Genomic DNA, 22,190 nt, shown 5'->3' on the forward strand with positions numbered 1-22,190 from the left:
GCTTTTCTATTATGGAAGCAAAAATGCAACGCCTTAATGACATTTTAATTTGCTACAATTTCCCACTTTATTCAGCAGTCTTCTCCCACTAATAAGATACTTGATCAAAGCCCAGACCAGAACACAGACAGTGAATATACATTTGCTCTTGTCCAACATCAGCCCAACGATGCCCTGTCACACTCCATCGCATCTACCTCCCACACGAGGCGGTTCAGAGATGCACACCCCACATCGGTCCCACTCCACAGCACCCTCACGCCACATCCTAGCTGGACCTCACACACCGGTGGGTACAGATGTGCTGTCCCACGTGCTGGGATTGCTGTTATGTTCACAAGTCTCTTTTCTTCTTGTTTCCTTCACAAGAAACCGTGTGTTACTGTTGACTCCAGGGTCAGGAGGGAGCGGCACCACCCTCGCTGCATTGCTGCCCTCGGAGCTGGCGGGATCCGACTTGCGGACGCAAACCAACACCAACTGGCTCTGGGGAATCCTCTCTTTATATGTAAGGCCAAGCCAAGAGTTGTGCCGATGTCGGAGCAAGGAAAAATAGCAATACATATCTGCGGGGTGTAAAGGACCAGATTCCCTGAGTGACCAGGGTAAAAACTACCCAAGTTAATTAAGCGCCTTTAAGCAGCATCCAGAGGGAATTAACTTGCTTTGGCAATTTGACGCGTCTCAGAGCACTGCTAGGTACCCAAATTTTGTTTACCAGGCCCAAAAGATGACTTTTCTTTTGTCAAGCAGCTCAAGCTAAATAACCCAGCCCATGCTACCTACTTAGTACGACAAAGCCGCGAGCAGGAGTTTGCCGTGGTTTATGTGGCGGGTGAGAGAAGCAGAGATCTCATCGCAGCATTCGAGGAGAAGCGACAGAGCTGGGCTGCCCTCACTCCACAGCCCACTGCCGCGGCCAGCACCGGCCGACTCTGCAGCAGCTGTGCAGCGATGCTCAGCTCGGACAGCCTCCAAAGCTTCTGCTGGAAAACACCACACAACTTCTATCCACCTTGACAAAAGTGAAAGAGAGTCCAAATATTGTATTACAAAAATCATGGTACTGATGTAAGGAAGCCAAAGAGCTGGACAGACTTCTCCTGAAATGGCCTCCCTGGAGGCTGAGCCCACGGCAGCTCAGGTCACTCACTTCCAAGACACTCAGGACCCGCTCCCACGGTGCTGTGCATCACTAAGATGCTTTACCATGATTTAAAACACCAGCAAGCAGAGCTGGAACACAATTAGCCATTTCTAGCCAGCTACTCCAGGTTTTCCAGCCTCGTGCACTCATTCCCTGGGTCCGGTACGCTCAGCGCTGAAGGTAAGCGCTCTTAAATCCAGCCAGCCCAAATGCACAGAAACACCGGACATCCAAACTCATTTCTCCTGCTGTTCAAATCCATCTCGGCTAATTAGGCTCAGAGCCAAAGCCTGCCTCCTACCAGGATGCTACGCAGGATGCCTAGCACAGCCAGAGCCACCCTGTGCCGGGGACCAACAGCCAAACCAGCCCCAAGGAAGGAGCACCCCGAGCCAGGGACCTCACCTGCAGCCCCACTGCACAAAGCAAAACCCCGAGTGTCCCAGAGGGGAGGCAGCGAGGGGGTCGGGGCCATCCCAGGGACCTCGCTCATGCCCCAGCCTTTCGATCCAAGCCCGGGGATGCTGATCTCACAGTCCCCATGCAGCTCGCATTGATGCTTAAAAAGCAAAGTGCTTGCCAAGAGCATGTATCTGAGTGCTTCGCTGGATGTGACGCAGATTGTTTTGTGCCCTAATTAACAAGGTCCACAGAAACCTCCTGTATTTTGGAAACCACCTGTGGCTGGTGGAGCTGCAAGCCCTGTCCCCAGCACGGAGCTGGGAGGACACACTCCATAGCCTCACTGCGCCAAGCCAAGGGCACAAAGCCACAGGCATTAGGAAGGTGCCATTTATTTGTCCAGGTACCCTATTGTTAGGCAAAGCCACGCATTTTTAATCACAGGGAACACCAATAAATCCCAGTGCTTCAGCAACCTCCGAGCAGCAGCAGACAATAGCGATGCAGGGCTCTGATTGCAGCATGCAAGGCTGCATTCCCCGGCACACCCATTATACAATTACATTCAATGTATAGCATGAAAGGAGCTGTAACAGAGACACTCTCTGAACATAAAGGAGTGATTAACAGCACAGACCCAAGAGCTGGAAAGCTAATTAGGAGGGGCAGCTCCACAGGTTCCCATTGCTGCTGCTGCCCTGGGCACAGCCCTGCAGACCAGCAAAGCTGCAGCTGTGCTGGATCCCAGCCCCAGTTGTCCCCGGTCCTGGCCAGCAGCGAGGTGGCCGGGGCTGGTCCCTGCCACCGAGCTTCTCCCCCCCTGCTCTCTGAGTGGGCATCAGAGAAGGATAATGCTGCTGGCTTATTAAGTCACATGCAGCTGATGAAAGTCAACCTCATCAAAAGCCAGCCAGGGCTGTCCCATGCACACTTTAGAGATTTTGAGAAATCCAGGGGTTTGGCTACTGAATTTCAATCCCCTGCCTCTACAGAGGCCACTGCCCGAAGCCTCACCAACACCCCAGGAACCAGTACAGATGCTCTCACCAGTCTCCTACCCTACAGCTCTGAGGTTCATCCCGGCTCTTCAGAACCAAGAATGAATTAAAAATATTGAAATTTGGATCCTTCTCATGTTATTATGATAATTTTTACAATCTTAGTATCTGGCAGACCATGCTGTAGGCAGGCCCGTGCTGTGCCAAGTGCTGTAAAAAAGCAAAACCCAAGCACAGCCCTTGCTGAAGGAAAGCACAGCCTATGGCCGGCCCTGAGACCGCTCCTTCCCTACACCATGGTCAGTTTTTGGGTCAAAACAGCACCTCACAGCAGCGATGTTCACAGTGCGAGTTTGTGTTGCATTTAAACACATCTCCTTCTTTACTGATTTTCATTTTGTGAGCTGAAGATGGTGAACATTCACTGCACTGGTAGCAGCAGCATCCTACCTGCTGCTGTCACGCAGAGGACGTCTCAGATAACAGAGCACAAGGGGGGAGAAACGCTGCTGGGGCAAGTCACGGCCATCTTCAAAAAGGGGGAGGCAAATAGATGTAATTTTTCAAGTTGCTAGCTATCCAAACAAGTAATTCTAAGTCAAACAACACATTTTGTTTAACCAAAAAGCTGTTTTTTTCCACTGGGAGTAAAAGGTTATCTTTACAAAGAAAGAAATTTAAAAAAAGAAATCAGAGAAAGAGAGAGAAAAGAGAAACCGAGAAGCATATGGCAAATTCCTGTCGAATACATTAAGTCGATGAGAAAATGAAAGCATCAGGTTCGCGTCTCCATTGGCCGTGCCTGTGCTGCCACCTGCAGGCACCTGGCCCTGCCCAGCCAGACGCTGCCCGCCTGTTCCAACAGCCAACCCTTGGGGACCTTCCACGTTTAGTACTACAGCTGTGATGCTCTTTGCCATGGCAAGCTTACTGAGCAAGGGTCTCCACACCTGGTGGGATGGAGAGAAGATCTTGCCCCAACACCAGAACCTACAGTTTCCCATGCAGCTGGGACAAAATCCCTCGAAACAGCCCCCTGCCCTCCGCTACCCCAACAGCTTCAGCCCACTACAGCATCCTGCACTGCCTGCTTAAACCAGCGGAGGTGTATTTTGGGAAAAGCATAGATCCCAGCACTGAAATCCCGTTGACTGGCGTGACTGAGCTCAGTCTGTCATGATGGGCAATGCTGCCTGTGTTGGGTGCATCGGTGCCCAGAGCTGAGCCTCTGCCCGCTCTGTGCCGAGATGGAGACAGAGCTGGCACACAGGGACAGCATGTGCAACGTTGGAAAATGCTGACAAATATTTGGGATTGACTGCGGAGGTGGCGGGAACACTGGCTCATCCATACCTTAGTGCAGCTGGCCACCAAGTCATGAAACCCCGTCCGCAAGCTTGACAAGGTCCATCATCAAAGTTGGCTTCTAATCCTGCTGCTCAGACCTGCTGTCCTTGCTGTGCAGAAACCACCTCCTCCTCTTCTGCTAACCTCTGTGCCCAGTTGTACTTTGACAATCAGTTGCCATAACTTTTCTCCATCCCAAACGCTTCCAGCCCCACAACACCTGCTGGAAGGGCAGGTGGGCGAGCAGCCGGGCTTCCACCTGCGATCCTAAACCCCCTAGCCTGAGCACCACAGCGGTGGGGCTCACCACCCCCCCCAGCCAGCGCTGTCTCCCCACCCCTCCAGGCTTGGGTCATTCCACCACACACCCACCCACTGCTGCACTGTCGCTCCCATCCTTGACAGAAGTCCACTGCCTGCCCACCCCAAACCGAAATTTCTGCAGAAAACACGTAAAGGGCATTTTCCACCAGAAATCTGTTCCAGCAGAAGCCTGCCTGCCAGGTCAGCCCGCTGCCTCCCCGTGCCAGGCTGGGTCCCTGTGGGAGCGGCTGTTCCACCATGCCCCCCCAATGCCACCCCAGGGTGGCCAAGGCAGGTCCTGCAGTAAGAGACACCGGTGGCTTCTTTGGCACACGCAGTCAGTGGCACCGACCCCTCCGAGCAGCCCAACGCCCTGGCCACGTCTGCAGAGCAGCTGCCTCCACGCACAGGCGCCAGCCATGCCAAGCCATGGCTCTTCCAGCCCAGCCAGAACCCCCGTGCCGCTCTGCACGTGAAGCCCCCGGCCCCTCTAATCCCGGCCACCCCTCCACAGTGCTTTCTGCCACCTCTGCAACAAGCCCTGGCCACAGCTCAAGGGCCAATTTTTCAGCATCTGGCCTCTCCTGCCAAAAACCTGGCGATACGAACCCAGTCATCATTTGAGGACTTCGCTTTTTTGAAGCAAACAGTTGCTGGGGGAATGGAAATCTCTGTTGACCCACCAGAGAGGAGCCAAAGCTAGCAACCACAGCACCCAGCCAGTGGTCTGCACAGCCCATGAGTCCCACATCTCCCGAGGTCTGGGTGCCCACGTTTGCTTTGGGTCCGAGCAGACGTTTCCACCTTCTCTCCAAGTTCTGGAGTGAAAATCCTGAGCTTGCCCGCAGGGGCAGGAGGGAAGGCAGGGCTCCCCATCTCGGCAGCCAGCGCAGTCTTTCCTCTCTCAAAGTGCTCCCACTCCTTCATTAGCGATGCGGCAGAGCTGGAGAGCACAGTACGTTTCCCTGCCTTTCTGAAAAAGCCAACAGATGACATGTTTTCACCAACACCTCCATAAAGGGCCAGAAATAAAACAGTCTTTCAAACCCAGCTGAAGAAAAGAAAATCCAGCTGCACAGAAAAGGGGCCGGGGGAGTTTCTCCCCTGCCATGGGAACACTGCTCCGGTGCCAGGGAGCCCATGGTGCCAGCGGGAGGGCGAGCTCTGCGCCCCATCGGCCTCCGCCTGGCCTCTGATGGGAGGCTGGGTACCAGTCCTGCCTCATCCCCTGGCGGGAAGGCACCTGGGAAGCAGAACTTCTGTGGAAGAACATTCTGTGTGGTTCATTGAAGCTCTCCTTTAAGGACAAATAAATCCCACTTTTTTTTCAATTTTTCATTAATATTTTCAGTAACTTGCTATTTTTCTCAAAAACATTTCTGACGGCTCTCTAGGCTAGGAAGGATCCTGGCTCTTCTCTGCACTCCCGGATGACACCTGAGCATTTCCTTACGCGAGGCTGAGCTCACCTGTGCCACCCCCTGCCCACCCTCGGGCACCTCCCCGAGGCGCGGGAGCTGCTGTGCCCACTGCGGACCAACAGCCCCCTCGGTCCCCCATCACCCTGGGGGGCCTGGCTCGGGTCACCCCTTGCCGAAGCAGAGAAGAGGCAGGTAAGGCTGGTTTGGGAGGGCTGGAGCACACACCCCCCCGCCCCGGGATCACACGCGTCGCAGCTGCCTCTGTTCGGATCCGCTCTGCCGAGCCTGCCCTCCCGAGCAAGGAGTCAGCCCAGAGCAGCGAGACCTCGACGGCCCCACGCTCTCCCTGGGGGATAAAGCACCTGTTAGAAAGTCGATGAGCACAGCGGGACGCCTCAGAGCTGACCCCACCGATGTCACGGCATCGCCTGCTGCCAGCCCAGCCGCCCTGCAGGGTGCTGGGAACCAGACGTCTCCGGGAGGAGCCAGCCAAAGCTGGTGGGATGACAGAGAAGGATCCGGTCCTTGTTATCCGTGTCATCAGTCTGGTACCCCCCGGGGCCCACTCAGAGGGGTGGCTGACCTTTGCAGCGTGGGCAGGGAGGTGGCATTTTACACCCCACGGTCTTAACTCATCCTGTGAATAACTGCGAACGGCTCGGCAGCCCCCTGCAGAGACCGTGACCGCCTAAGAGCTGCCTGGTAACCCAGCGTGGGCAGAAACCTCCTTCCCCGGCTCAGCACTGGGCTCAGCCTTCACGAGACAAAGCCCAGCTCTTCCGCAAGCTGCCTGCCTCGCCTGCCAGAGAGCTCTCCCTGCCTCCTACCCCCTGCCAGCACCCGCACCACGAGACGTCGGTCACCGGCACCCGACGGAGAGAGTCACATCTTCCGTCTGATCTCCCCACGCAGGGGACAAGAGACTTTACAAGAATATAGCTTATGTTTCATGAGATGCTCACAGGTCACGGGGGAAGCAGTATCTTCTAGGAACTCAAAATCTGAGTGGCAAAAGCTTTTAGAGCTGGGATAATCCTGTTTCCTGCCACAAACCGAGAACGGAGGAGTTCCAAGACAGAGGAAATCGGGATGGGGGACAAGGGTTTTCCCTGTGGGTGGCTGTCGGGTCCCTGGGACACTCAGGGCAGGGCAGGAGTCTCTGCTGAGCCCAGCACTGCCTGCAGCCTCCCCCAGCCCCATCTCCCACCGCCTGGCACATCCCCGGAGGCGGACACCGCGAGATGGCACTGCCATTCTGCACCTCCCCTGCAATGCACTCACACGGGACGGCTCCTGCCTGCCACCCATCGCCAGCGTGGTTGGACCCATGCAGCCCACGGATCCGTGCCAGCACCCCCCACCCCAATTCACGCCAGCCCCGCTCAGGGTGCCCTGCAGAGAGCTGCAGCAGCCTGTCCTGCGAGCACTACGCCGTGCTCCAGCTCTCCATCGGGGCTGGGAAACAACAGGGAAATGTGAAGAACAACGGTTATCTTCACCACGGCGGTGTGGAGGGGCTGATGTCCTTCTGTGTCCCGCAGCGTACAGCCGCACCGCAGGGACAGCCTGCCCCAACAGCCTCTGAGCACCAAACGGGAAGGCAGCGCGCACCTCGGATAGAGGGGGAGGCCGTGGAGTCTCTGAATCGGTGGAAGAAGGTTGCAAAGCTCTAGTCAGATAAAAGGACCGTTCGAGATTTCCAGAAAGACCTGTACAGGCCCAGGTACCACTAAGGGCATGGAAAGAACAGCGGGAAGTGGATGTTCGTCACGCGGACAGCACGACACAAACAACATACGTTGTCACACCACATAGCTAAATGGAGGAACTTTCTGCCACCCCTTCCCAGGATGCTGTGGATGCTGAAATTTTACATGATTCAAAAAGCAGTTTGAAAAGTCTGTAATTAGAAAAGCTATTTATTACAGGTAGCCCCTGGAGCCTCAGCCAGTGCCTGCCAGAGGGCAGCAGCGTGCCCAGAGAAGGCTCAAAGCCTTGTCCTGCCTTGCCAGGCACCTGCTCCTGACCACCCAGACGCTGGGCACTGCACTCCCCGGACCCGCCGTGACCGGACCGCTGTCAGCACAGCACACGCCGGCAGTGAGGGGCAACCGGGTGACCCCACGTGCGGAGTTTGTACCTGAGTCGCACACCTACCTACGACGGTGAGCACATCCTTCTCAATGTCAGCCCTGATGTATATCCGTCCCCGACGCTCGGTGTGGTCCGTCCCACACAGACTGGGGACATTCATCACGCAGCGCTTGTGCACATTCATCATACAGGCTGCAGGGTGAAGAGAAAGAAAGGGACACTCAGCACTCCTGCCACTTGTCCTTTTAAATGGGGATGTATGTCAGGGATTCTGGGATAATCACGCAGCAAACGGACCTTCAAACGCAGCCGGAGACTCCGGCAGAGCCCTGCCTGGACACGGGTTCCTGCCACCACCAGCAGTTCTGGGTCTTGCCTACAGAGATAACCGGGCTTTTAGCCCTTACTCTAATGACCTGAGTTTTGTTGATTTATCAAACTTCTCTTCCATCACACCCATGGTGCAGTGCTGGGTACTCAGCCAGATTCACCAGGAGCTGATAAGGGGCATTAAAAATTACCTCTGTGTGTGCACACTTACATACATGTATAAAAATTTATATATATAAAATATATAAATATATATACATTTATAATGAAATTCATTTCCACTTGGTAACATTTTAAAGGCGATAATGAATCCACTGTTCTCACAACAGTCAGCAAGCTTCTCTATTTATGAGAAAGCCAGCACATGGGGAGCAGCAGAGTATGCTGTTCCCTGCAGACAGCATAAGCCTGTAAGCAGACGCTGTATATTCACAGTCCTTTTAAATAGGAATGTACAAGATAAACTTGGAAAATAACTGCACTCTTTCTCCATCCTCTCCCTCTTCTTTCATCCCTCATTTTCTCCTCTCGGTACGATAATTCCCCTGGTACTTCTGTGCCCAAGGTCAGGCTTGCGCAGACCCAAGTGCTCTGGAGAGGCTGCGTCACCGCAGCAGGCACCGCCACGGCCACAGGGTGTCAGTCGGAGCCGGCGCTGCGGAGAACCCAGAACTGGAGATGATGCTGCAGGGGGGACGTGGGTGATGCTGCAGGGGGGGATGCAGGCGGGATCCCAACCCCCGGCCTGATGCCTTTCCCTCCCCTCTCCCTGCAGGACTCACAGGGGCTCCCCACGAGAAATGAGAAGGTGCCCACTCGTGCCCAGCAGCGTGCTCCACACCGGTGGCAGAGGGGACAGGCTCTCAGCTGCAGCTCAGGCAGGCTGGGAGCCCCTGCCAAAGACCTCGGGGTGCCAGAGCCCCCCCGCCGCTGCAACCGCAGCCGCCCATTATGTCACTTACTGTCACATTTCATCCCCTGGTGAATGAGCCCATACAGCAATGACCCGCAGTGGTCACAAAAGGTGGGGCTGGAGTACGTGTGGATTTTAAATTTGTGTTTGCTCCGGGGATCCTAGGAGGAAAATAAAAGATACAGATTATAAACTTGCATCAAATATTGGCAAGGCACCGCCGCTCTCTGCATTTCACGCGCCAGCTGGCTTCGGAGGTGCCGGTAATGGACTTCAGTCAACTGCCACCGACCGATGTGGCCCTTTTCCAACAGTCACCGAGATCCAGCTTTATTACTCTCTGTATGTGTTGCCATAACAATGCAAAAGCAATGCACTGGCTCGTCCAGGAATTTATTGTTTTTAAATAACTTGGTCTTAGTACAGAAAACACCAGGTGAAATCGGTACGTAAAAACCAACATAAGGGCTGGACACTACTCAACTTCCACATCAGCCTGGTGGGGTAAAGCAGAAAAAACCACTCACGATTTCCATCTGTATTAAGACTACCCAGTAAACATCTTTGTGCTCTGGTGCCAACCCCTCCCCAGCACGCTCCTAGGGAATCAAGCTGCTTAGGGTATACTTCAGTATTTTGAGCTTTCTTAAACCCAACTGCAGACATTTCTGCAACAGCAAAGCATGCGCAACCAGGAGAGCCCAGTTTATCCCAGACGCTGTTTGCAGTCTCGCACAGGCACCTTGCAAACAGGGCTCCTGGAAACAAGAGTCTACAGAAGTTAAAGCCAAATTCAAATGAGAAATAACTTCTTAACAGGGAGATAGGATCAACCACTGGAACAAATGACAGGCAGTCCATGGATTTAGTATTTCTTGGTATCTTCCATGCAAGACAAGACAATTCTGGAAGCCCTGATCAAACTCCAGTTATTCAGCCCAATGCAAAGCAACTTCAAGACAACACAAAGTTACACAGGAGACAGGACTAAGCAACAGAATGTCTCCTGCTGACCCCAAAGCAGCAGGGACAGCACTGGTTTCAGTTGCTGTGGTTACTGGAGAAGCAGGGGCAGCAAATGCAGAGCCCCAGCAGCAGCCTGCTACTCACTGCCCTGCCCTGGGAGCTGGGGAAACCTCAGTGGAGGAGCAGGGATGTCACCGCCGGGACCGTGCCGGGCAGAGCCGATGCCGGGGTGGGCAGCGTTGATCGGGAAGGAGCACCCAGAGCAGCACAGCTTTGCAGAGGAGGGTGCTGGGGCAGCCTGCCTGGGCACTCAGCACGCTTGGTAGCGGCACACACACACACACGAGCAAGGGGGAAGACTACAGCAAGTAGCAGCTGGCTTAATTTCATCTCAGGTTAATTGTTTAGGGGTTAGGGATGAGGCATAGCTCCTGGCTCAGTCATTTGAGCTGACTGGCTTTTTAATGGCCTGGAAGGGTGCCCAGGCATTAGGAAAGACACCTTTTCAGGGCACTGTAAGCTAAGTAAATAAATAAAGAGTGGAGTCAGAACTGAGCTATAACATAGCTGCCAATACATTACCTTCACCTGAAATTAATTTTCCTACTGCTATTGCATTGCAGCTTTCAGCTGCATTACTCACTAATATTGTGCATTCTTTCACAGCATCACCGGTAACTTGAGTGATACCAGAAAGGTGGACAAGTCATGGAGCTTCATTCAATTCAATCTGTTAAGTGCAAGGGATTAAGTACATGCTGCAGCAAATTTATTGTACTCGAAACTGAAAATATCTCACATTTAACCCTAAGCAAATCACTTCTAGATACAGAGTGCAACATGCCTCTGTCTGGTAGCTCGTGTGTCAGCTGTGTCGCAGGAAGCCTGAGAGGATGAGGGTTCATGATTAACCTGTCTTCTGCTACCAAAAAAATAGGGCGTTTAAGCAATTTTGTGTATTTGAAAGCCTTTTGCATTCCCCTGATATGTAAGAGAGCACAGAAGACAAACCTGGATTTTAGGCTAGAAGGGGGGGTGGAATTTCCCCCGGTGAAAGCTTTGGGCAGGCAGATCGCAGGCAGCTGGGGCTTGAGCCGGGCAGCCGACGGCGAGTGCGGTGCTGCAGGCAGGGTGACAGCGAGCACTGCTGCCCAAAGCGCAGACAGACACCGCGATAAACCCACACACCTTTGAAAGAGGCTTACAGCGTTAGTCCGATCCTTCCACTGGACGTGTTGTAAACCCTTAAAATACTTACCCTGCTTGATTTTATAACCTGAACTCTGTTTGTACAGCGGCTCAGGACCATGTCTGTAAGCAGTTTTTCCTGTCCAACACAGAGCGCTCTAATCGGCGTGAACCAGCTCCCTGGACCCCCCCCAGGACCAGCCCTGGCAGCCGAATGCCTGCGGGCACGGGGGCAGTGCCCACAAGCCCACCAGTACACATGCAGGAATGGCTTGGGCTGCCTCCCTGGAGATGAGGCACTCAAGAAAATAAAAATAAAAAGCTTTCTTTTGCCACCATCCCAGAAGAAAGGAGATCTCTGGCCAGCCAGTCAGACACTGAACCACGCATCCTGCAGAGCCCCCCATACCCCCCGCCACACCATGCTGCAGAAGAGGGCAACCCCGGGGATGCTGGGGCATCGGCCCAGCACCGCTGACCCTCCGTCAGCGGCAGGACGAGGGCGGTGGTGGAGCACAGGGTCAGCTCTAGCAGAAGGCACGTGCCAGTCAAACCCCAGCATGTGACACGGGGAGGAATCGCCCCCGAGTGCTCCAGTTTCTGTGTTCCCTTCTAGAAACAGATATTCCTGTTTAGGCAAATGAAAGCTTTAGTCATTCATAAAAAACACAAGCTTAATGCAAAATGAGACAATTTCCACTTCATGCGAAGGATTTTTCATTCCCACTGGGAGTTCAAAAAAAGCCAGCACTAGAAAAGCAAAGCACGCACCGAGCAGTGCTGCGGCGGCAGGAGCGTGCTGGCACGGGAACGGCCGCAGGTTTCCAAACCGCTCCCTCGGCATCCCAGCCCCGCGAGCAGGGACCCCGCGCTCGGGGGGGAGCCGGATCCCTCACGGGGGCGTTTCAGGCTTCACCTTCTACTCCCACCCCAGATGGGCTGTTTTGGAGAAACCCGGCACCCGGGAGGGCCAGAGCCCAATGGGTGCGAGGGTGATGGGGCAACCGGGCGTGGGAAGGCAGAGCTGCACGGGGGGGCCTGTTTCACCTTGACCGATGCTTTAGAAGGTGCCAGAAACTGAAAATTCTGGATATCATTTTTGAACAAAGCTGAAGTCATTTTACAAAGAGACTATTTTTGTACCACAGAGACAGGGATGACGAGATCACTGCATATGCAGATGCTGAGAGACTTAAAACAAGAATGGTTAAAAAGAAGTTTGCCAAGAAAAGAAAAGGCGCTCCTCCTCCACCCTACCAGCACAGAGCCGTCCCTGAAGAACAGGGCAGAAAAAGCTTTCTTTGGAGCAGAATTGAAAAATGCCATTAGGAGTGTTTTACCGCACTGAGAGGGTCCAACCTTTCTAATCAGCACTGCCACAGATTTGCCATCCTCCGAGCAGAGGGATGTGTGCACGCTCTGAGGATGTGAGCCCAAACGAGGGGGTCAAAGCGTGAGCCAGGGAAGGAGAGGAGCAGCTGTCAACTTTGACCTGGTACCCTGCAAGCACCGACCACCAGAGGCAGCTGGCTTCTGCTTCTCAACCTGACAGCAGGTTTCTGCTCCGAAATGAGCCAGTGCAATATTGCATCCCTCGCTGCATCCCTGACTTGCAGAGCAAACCTCCCAGACCCTGGCTTCCCCCAGAACCACACACATCTCTAGTTGCTCCTACCCAAGCTAGCCCCAGCCATCCCACCATGGGGGCAGGCTGTGCGTGCACCCTGTGGCTCCGTGGGCCATGCTGACGGCAGCCCGAGCTCTCCTGCTCTCCCAGGAACACAAGACACTTGATTCATAAGTGAGTAATCAACTCGTCGCCTTCAGGGCACTCTGAGCGCAGCCCAGCCAGGCCCTTATTCAGGCTCAGCAATCACCTGTGCCTTTCTTCAGGGTCATACCCACCACCGAGCTCACTGAATGACCGCATCGATGTAACGTGTGCTTTCCCGCTGAACCCTGATGGAGATGCTGATGCAGGAACCACTGCTTACCAATTACGTGCAGGCAGGCAGCTGGTGGCACTGATCAGGCTGACGATTTACAAACCGCTCACGGCAGCCAGGAATCCATTTGCTCTTTTGCAGCAGTCTGTCAGGACGGCACTGGGCAGAGGCTCGTCGGGCAGCACCAAGCCAAGGCGCGAGGGCAGAGCGGGGTGAGCAGAGCGGCAGGGCAGCACAATGCCGACTGGCAAGCAAGGGCGTTTTGCTTCAGCTATTTCTCATGCAAAACCCGTGTCCTGGCAAGGGCAGCAGCCCTCTGCAGTACTCAGGGTTGCAAACACTGCGCTGGATGCCGTCTGGGCTTTTATTTACTTCTGCACTAAATTCAGCTTTGCCTAGCTCAGAGCATCGCCTCTCCTGGGGCACGGAGGGGGTGGGGGGCAGAGGGAGGACCAGACCCTTTCTCAGGCCCTGCGGTCTGAGCCATAAAACATTTTTAAAACACGTCCAGCTCTCTCGGGTTCATCTCTAAAATAAGTCACATATGAATGGCACTTCGGTTGCTTCTGCGGGTCGCAGCTCCCATCACCCTCTCCCAGAGCACCGCACCGCTTGTCCTTCAGCAGAGTCCATCCGCCCCGCTCTCCCCGGGGCAGCTGGCAGCCCAGACCTACACCAGTGCCTGATGCTATTTTAATCCTTTCTACTGTCAAAATCTCCTGGACTCTACAGAACAGCCACGGAGGTTTGAGCCAAGATTATGCACTCCTGCTTTCCCCACCTCATTGCAGAGAAAGCTTTAAATTATCTCTTCTGAGGAAGAATTAACACAGTTCATGTGAAGAGACTATTTTAAAGTGAATTTCACAGCAATTTAAGCAGTGCATAGCAGAGCAAATACAACACAGTGACAGCTTATTGTCTGCACCTAATGAAAACCAGGCAGTGGAAGTAAAACCAAAAAGCTCACACTTTGTTCCCACATTTCCCTTGGGGAAAATCCCCCACCCCACCCCCGGGTACACAGGGAACAGCTCACAGCAGAGAGACAGAAGTGGCCTAACAGGAACTCTAAAGGTGATGCTGGAGAGAAAAGCCTGTCGTTCCCTCTAGGGAAATAATGGTCTGTAAGAGGCTAGGTCAGGCACACGAGTGAGACAGATCTGGGCAGCACCTTCTTATTTGCTCAAGTTCTTGTTACTCAAGCCAGGAGGTGGGGGGGACGACAATCTCTGCGGCCACCAGACATGGGGACCCCCTGCTTTTGGCAAGAACCAGCTTTCGGCAAGAACAGGCTTTCGGCAGTGCTCGCCTGCCCTAGACCTGTTTGGGACCTGTACCCGGGAGGTGCTGCCCTGGGGATGCACCTCCTGCATCTTCCCACCTGTTTGCACAGGCTGGAAAGACACCTTTGGTGAGAAACAGCGCCAAGTCCCAGCAAAACCTAAGCGAGGAAGTTAAAGAACAAGTGAACAAGAGTGATGGGTCTTTGTTTCAAAGAAAAGAGCAATGATAAACCATAGAGACACCACAGAAAGAAGGTTACATATAGAAGGAAAACACAGGTCCTGTTCAAGACAAGACAGCAAAGGGTTGGGACATCTTTCCTAGCAATACCGTAACTCCTTGGAAGCCCGCTTCAGCACGCCACATTGTAAAGATTATTTCACACTGCTGCACCAGTAAGCAATGCCAAAACTATTGTTTCTATCCATTACAGCGTTACAGCTACGGAAAGCCTCACACGGTGCAGGGCCTGAGGGCTCGGCAGTGCAGGCAGCAGGATGCAGGCAGCTCCTCTTCCCGGACCTTGCCTGTGGAAGGGCAGCGGTCCCCAAGCAACACATCGGCAGCTAACGTGTCTGCGGGCACGAGCATCGCGGCTTGGGCTGCTTCCATGTCAAACACACAGCCACAGATAAAACCTGCCCTTGACAGCTTTCCTTGACAGCTTCCAGCAAGTTAATACGTTTTTATTGACAAAAGATCTCATCTGCTAGTCAGACAACTGCAGAGGGATATGGATGACAGTTATTCTTCTCTCGCTGTTGCAAAACCAAATAAAATACACTCTCTTACCGAGCAGCAAAAAAAAAAAAGCCAAACTCAGCTTTTTATCCTGAGCAGCGTTAGCATCTCAACATCGTTTAGAAATGTTGTTATCTTTCACATGCCTTCAAGAGTCATTTTATTATAGCGTAAGCTCTCCATGAGAACAGGGCTCCCACAGCACTTGCCCTGCACTCTGCAGCCTCCAGCTTGCCCAAAACAGCACCGAGACCCTGAAACACCTCCTGCCTGCAGGACGCTTTGTTTCTAGACCCCCCCATCGGTGCCACCCGGGTGGGCACAGGCTGCACCACCCACCCCATGGCCCTCCCAATAGTTACGCTCTGCACAAACCCAGCTCAGACCCAGCCACCAGGTCTCTGACGCCACGGGCAGGGCATGGACCCAACCGCCCTCTCCGACCCCCTCCTTTAACCAGGGAGGCTGCAATCTTAACAGGCGTAACTAGACACACACGCGCCAAGCAAACGAGAGAAGAGCTTTTCAATTACGGGGCTGAAGACATGTGCGGGCTGGCAGGAGAAAGAGTTGGGCTCCGGCAGAGCCAGGGAAGCACCAGAAGGTGCTGGGAGGGAGCAAGGCAGATACATCTTCATCCCATGGGAACTGTCGCCGGCTGCCTGCGCTGGCAGGAGCAGGCAGCATGTGCCCTCACACAAGGGGCAGATGGCACACCACGAGAGATGGAGAAGTTAATTAGCAAGACAAAAGAAAGCAGCAAGTTGCAGCAAGGCTGTGAAGATCTGCTTAGGCACCAGACCCGAGGTACCAGAGGTATGTGAGATGAGAGGAGAGATCGAGGTCCTGCTCTCTAAGGCAGAACCTGGGCATGAGGGTGCTTGGTGCCTTCAGGAAGGTCCTGGCTCGATGGGCACATCTGGCTGCACATCCCACCTCCACCCTCCAACAGGCAGTGCCTGCTGATAACCCCACGACGCTACCCCTGTGCAAAGGGACTACTCAGCAGCGGGTGTCCCTTCCCACCGGAGGAGATCCCAGAAAGCAGAAACTTGCAGGAGCTGCTGATTTTCAGGTAGTACAAGTGGCATCTTTGTACTGCTGCTGGCATCTCACTGCTAACTGTTGCCAGCCCACGTTTGCCCAAATGCTCTAGAGAATAAACCAAACTCAAAAAAGTGGAGTGACCCTCTTTGCACCTTGCTACGAGTGTCAGGTTGGGATCTGGCGATGCTGTGCATGAAAGGATAACGACCACGTACTGATGCTGCAAAGACAGCTTCTGACACTAGTAACACCTGTACGACCCACACCCTGTGAAATTTCTCTCTTGTTCTAAAAGAGAGCGGCAGCAATACTTCCGTCAGTACAAACACAGCTCTGGAGCTTTTTGAGAAAGGAGGAGCCCAAGACAAAGATGAAACGATTCTCCCTGTAGCAAACTAAGCGTGGAAAGACCAAAGGCACCGTGGTGATATCATTACAGAAATCCTCTCCTAAAGCTGCAAATGGTGGGAAAATTAAATGCAAAATCAAAATGAAGCCACATTGTCCTGTTACCTTCCTAGAACAACTCTGATATTTATTAATACATCCTGATTAGATGACCTTTAACAGGATAATGCAAAGAAGGTCATTTTAGTGATTATTTTGTCTACAATTTAAATAATTATGCATTCTACTAATAGCTCCAACTATAATTAGGTTTGCCAACTGCATTACATTACACATGCCTGACTTCAGCTCCTGAAGACCTTGCCATATTTCAGAAAACTTCAGCTTGAGCGGTCCTGCTGGCTCTGCCTCCTGCCAACAGGAGAGCCCAGGAGTGTCAGAGCTTGTAACGAAAACCAGCAGAGTTTAACGCTGGCATCGGTGGGTTTGGGCTGGCTGTCCTCTCCAGAACAGCTCACCAGTTTTGACTTTGGGGATGCAGAGTAGAGACCACAACGTGAGAGCACGTTAACGTGAAAGCGATGGTGAGGCTCAGACCTTTTGGAGGAACAGCCCAGCCGCGCAGGGATAGCACGTAGCCTGCAGCAACACCGCTTCAAGGCTCAGCACAGCACACAGTGGGACCAAGTTTGAGAAGTAAATGGTAAAAATGGCATTGCCTTCAGCTAGCCAGTACTGTGTAACAGACATCCTGTCCTCAGCAATGCCGCTGCCCAAAACACAGACCCACTATCACATCTTCAGCCATCAAAAAAAAAAAAAAAATCAATCCTGCCATAACTTAAGAGCAATCTAGCAGCAAAGTAGTCCCACGTCTTCACTACCAGCATTTACAGCTACAGCTTCATTCTCTGTTGCCAGAAGCAATTAATTTTTTTTAACTTAGAGGCCCTATCATTGCTGTATAATTAGTCCTTCTCTCCTAGATGGAAGATTCACATTCCGTAGGCTTTGCAAGGTTAAACACACACGCACACTCCCATCTCCTCAAGGAGGTTCACACACAACCAGATCAAACAGAAAACTCCTCCAAAGTAGGACTAGTCAACGGTAACAAAAAGAGACTTTGACATTTCGCTGTTCTCCAGTTATTTTGTTATGCTCCGAAAAGTGTAAAATGTCATCCTCCCCCCAGGGTTATCTGCCTGATATGTGCCCAAGCCATCATCCCAGAAAGCACTTAAGCACATACTTAAATAAAACTCTTCTGTTTAAATTTAAGTAACTAGTATTACTCAGGTGCTTAAAATTAAGCATCCGTATATACCATCAGCACTTTACAGGATGCAAAATGTTTTTCTCCTTGATTCTCAAGTAACTATGAAGCACTAAAGATCAAGGAGCAAAGTTAGAAAATTTTTTTTCTTTTAATATACTTTTTCCCCTGGGCTTCATAACTAGCATATTAGAATAGAGCAGCTCTGGGGATGAAAACTAGCAGCCAGCTGGCATTAAAAGCTCCAGCCCAGGCTGGGATCTGGCTGGAACCACAGCATCTCTCGTTTGCAGCCCCGGCCAGAGCAGCCTCTTCCAGCCACCGCTCTGCACCGCCCCTGCAGACACCCAGCACAGGGATGCCATCTCACTGAACGCAGCTCTTCCCTCTCCAGCTCACCAAAATCACGTGGCCCACTGTAATGACGAACACACTGCTAGGTTTAAACAAATGCAATTAAACTCATTCTTTTGGGCAGATTTAATTGGATATTAATATTTCTGAAAGGAAAGAGAGTTACCAGATTGCTGCACCGACTGAAAAAATGCATAGCTATAATTGTTACAACCTAGATGCTACCAGCATTTGACATAATTATAGGTCGCTCTGGATTCATGCCATGGTTATAGTAACAACAGAGAAGAGGAAAATTCAGAGCTTTGCATCAGTTCAAAATAAAGCCCCTGTCCATGGCTCATTCCTGAAGTAGACAGGGCATTGCTGTTTGGTGAAATAGTTTTCCATCTCCTGATTCAAAGCTCATTAAGGATTAAATTGCTGTAATAAGCTTGATTGTCCATGCAGAAGGAACAAAGTTTGCCCTGAATGCATCCCCCTGTTACACCCCAGCTGACAGTTGTCCAGGGGTACAAACCAGAGGGTGTCCCAGAGGGCTTTGCTAAACAGCAAAAAGACAGCTACAAAGGGCCATTTTTGCTCCCTGCCTTGAGTCCCAAGCATCTGCATTCCCCTCTTCATTTTCAGAAATAATGTATTAAAAATTAACTAACACCAACTGAGCAGCTTATACCTGTCTGCTCGATGAGCCACAGCAGCAATTCTCACCCAGCAATAACAGCAAGCAATAGAGAATTTGATCAGGGGCCTTTATGCGTGCCCTGGTATCAAGTGGCACCTCTTAAAACGTGACAACTTAGATTTAACTTAGACCTTCCCCTTCTCAGGCAGAGGCTGCCCACAGTAACCTACAGCCGCTCGGACAGCCGCAGAGCAGGAGGGGACACGTGTGGGAAAGACCTGCTGGTCCGGGGGCAAGGGGCACGCTTGGAGAGCGGCACCAGGACGTCCGAGGGCTCCTCGCTGCTCCTTGCTCACCCCTTGGACAGAGAAAAAGAAAAGCATTGCGTCCATCTTCAGCCAAAACTCTGCGCAGAAACAGGCGAAACATCTCCCCGGTACCTGCTGTGAGCTGCTATCCAAATGATGAGCAAGGATGAGAAAGCAGCGCCTGGGCGGGCAGGCTGCCCAATGCCAGAGCAAAGCTCCGGAGGTGGCATCTGGATCACAGCCGTCCCTGCTCTCCCACTGCCAAACCTCATTTTCCTTCAGCAAGGTTAAGTGGTTTCAGCGTTTCCATCTCCCTCTGCCCTGATCGCCTTCGCTGGCACCTTTCTGCTGGTTTTGCACCACACCAGGGAGGGTTTCCAGCTCTGCCGCCCAAGAGGTGCCTGCAGCACCCCAAAGCACCCCCCAGCCGCTCCCGCAGCTGCCACACAGCTGTGGGGACAGTGGTGCCCTCGCCCGCTGCCATCACCTTCTCTAGGTAGTTTTGGATATACGACATACACCTCTTACAGCCTGGATTAGGTCTGCAGGGCGCTAGACTTGCAAGTGGGTCTTGCTGCCATTTTCTTTACATGTTTTAGATGACAGAGAATAGAGGAGAGAAAGCATGTCAGAGCTAAATCCACATGGCCAGAAGGAATCTCACAGCGTGACATTACTTAGCAGCAAAGGTCGTTATAAAACCTCCAGCACCGCTGGCTGCACGATGGAGGGAGCCCGACACACGCCTCGCTGCTGGCGGGCACGGCGCGGGCAGTGCTGGTGGCAGGGGCTCTGCCATGCTACCCACACGCTGAGCGCCGGTGCTGTGCAGAGGGACCTGGACACGTCTGTGCAAGGTCGTTAGCTTGCCTGGATGGTTAAACTCAACTCTAAGGGAAGGGCAGAATGTGGATCACCTTCTACCACCCCTACCTCTTTTTCCCATGCCTTCTCCAGTTCTCGCTGTGGAGGAGCGGCAGCAGAGGCAGTGAGTGAAACTACCCAGAATAAAACAGATGCGGGAAGGCGAGCGGTGCAGAGCCATCGCTTCCCTCTCATGCAACTCCATCCCCTTGAGCAACCCGCTCTGGACAAGCGCGCTGGGACAAATGTCGTGCGGGCACACCGTGTGTGCACATGCACGCTCCCACGCAGACCTTACCGCCGCTCCCCTGCGTGGATCCTCGCTGTGCCCCTTTGGCACAGGCCCAAAGCGTTCAAAGATGGAGAACGAAGGACGTTTTTATCCCGGTCAAGCCTCGTCTTGCGAGCAGAGCGACGGAGCCCAGTCCTTGACCGCCTGTGCCTCACTCCCTGCAAGAAACGCACCGAGCGGCCACGGCTCCTGCCCACGACTCCACTGGAAGACCCTGCTTGCTCCAGGCACAGCAAAGACTCCAGGGACTCGTGTCCTGCAGCCCGACACCGGTGCCACCCTTGGGTCTGCTGTACCACCAGAGAAGGAGCCATCGGTGCCGCAGCTGCTCCCACAGAGGCTGTGCAGGACGGAGCTGCAAACACCCGGCTGCCACGGTTCAGGCCGAGGGTATGGCTGTACCTGGGCCCAGGAACAAACCCCACTGACCGCTTTGGGGTGTTCAGACAGGACCCCAGCAGCCTCTCCCGACCTTTGGGTTCATAAAAACATGCCACGGACTAACAATCTGCAAGATCGGAGTATGTGTGGGTACATGTCCTGGTTTCAGCTGGGATAGGGTTAATTTTCTTTCTAGTAGCTGGTACAGTGCTGTGTTTTGGATTTAGGATGAGAACAACGTCGATAACACACTGATGTTTTCAGTTGTTGCTAAGCAGTCAAGGACTTTTCAGCTTCTCATACTGGCCTGCCAACAAGCTGGGGAACGCGCAAGAAGCTGGGAGGGGACACAGCCAGGACAGCTGACCCCAATGGCCAAAGGGATATTCCATACCATATGACGTCATGCTCTGTTTAACTGGGGTGTTGGCTGGGAGGCAGCGTGGCTCAGAACTAGCTGAGCATTGGCTGCAGGCAGCGAGCAATTGTGCTGTGCATCACCTGTTTTGTATATTCTTATATGGTTGTTATTATTATTATCCTCTTCCTTTTCTGTCCCATTAAACTGTCTTTATCTCAACCCACAAGTTTTATCTTTTTCTTTTCGATTCTCTCCCCCATCCCACTGGGGTGGGGGCAGTGAGCAAACGGCCCTGTGGTTGCTTTAGCTGCCTGCTGGGTTAAACCACGACAATGCATTAGTCTCTCTTGGGTTGGCATCTCTACTACGTTTCCTTTTCCCCTCCACTAACTAATTTTTAAGGTTCAATAACTACCAATACACTGCAATTAGCAGTAGCCTCTACTGAGAGGAAAGCCTTCAGTGAGGAAAGTGATAATCATATGCAAAGTGCCCGGGGAGGGAGGATTTAAAAAAAAAAAAAAACCCAAACCTGTAATACCTTGACTAATTGTCTGGTGGGGAGTGGAAATAAAACTGGGCTTATCAAACTGTGCACAAGCCCACATCTGAACACAGCAGTTTCCAGGGCTGCTCCTGCAGCATCCCCCCAGCAGCCACGCTGGCAGCACACCGGAGCAGGACTCGGGCTGCTGCGGCACCGACCTGGGCGAGCTGGAAGTCACCTACCAAGGCACCTTGGCCTGTGGGAAACAGCCAAAATCTTCACTATCAGCTCGTTACAATTAACACTCTGCCTGGCATGTGCTCTGGAGGTGGAGGAGTGCTGTCAGGTAGGCTTTCGCACGCTGGAGGCATCACGCTGTGCAGCCGGGGCTGGGGGGCTACAAGTACACGCACCCCGAGAAATCCGACATCAGGGGCTCAGGATCAAAATGGGATTTTGCACAGGCAGGTCCCTCGATCAGCCACAGCCCAAGCCAGGCACTGGCATAAAGTCAGCGCTTTGCTAGAGCCAGAGCGGTCACCAGGTTCAAGTGTAGCTCTGGGGATGTGGGGGTGTCTGGTCCCATCCCACCCCGTCCCCCGGCACCTCTACGGTGAGGCTGCCCAGCAGGTCTTTGGGACCAAAGCCCAGCCAGATTTCTCCGATCCAAGCCAGAAATGCCCCAAACCCAGCACACTCAGGCAGAAGAAACCAGTCAAAAGGGGAAGCCAGCGAGCCTGCCCTCTGGTTTGGCTGGAACAGAA

General features: G+C 53.0%; 1 protein-coding gene across 2 annotated transcripts in view; it reads right to left on the minus strand.

The window, feature by feature from the left end:
* The window catches only part of PRKCB (protein kinase C beta), a 133,382-nt gene that overhangs the window by 57,624 nt on the left and 53,568 nt on the right, over nt 1-22,190 (minus strand). For both annotated transcript variants that reach the window (XM_075767396.1, XM_075767395.1), the window contains exons 4-5: nt 9,005-9,116; nt 7,776-7,904 (exon numbers count right to left, since the gene is read on the minus strand). In XM_075767396.1, coding sequence (XP_075623511.1) covers nt 7,776-7,904; nt 9,005-9,116 — 241 coding nt within the window. The remainder of the gene's footprint in view (nt 1-7,775; nt 7,905-9,004; nt 9,117-22,190) is intronic.

Source organism: Balearica regulorum, chromosome 15, assembly GCF_011004875.1.
Source record: "Balearica regulorum gibbericeps isolate bBalReg1 chromosome 15, bBalReg1.pri, whole genome shotgun sequence".
Taxonomy (NCBI): domain Eukaryota; kingdom Metazoa; phylum Chordata; class Aves; order Gruiformes; family Gruidae; genus Balearica; species Balearica regulorum.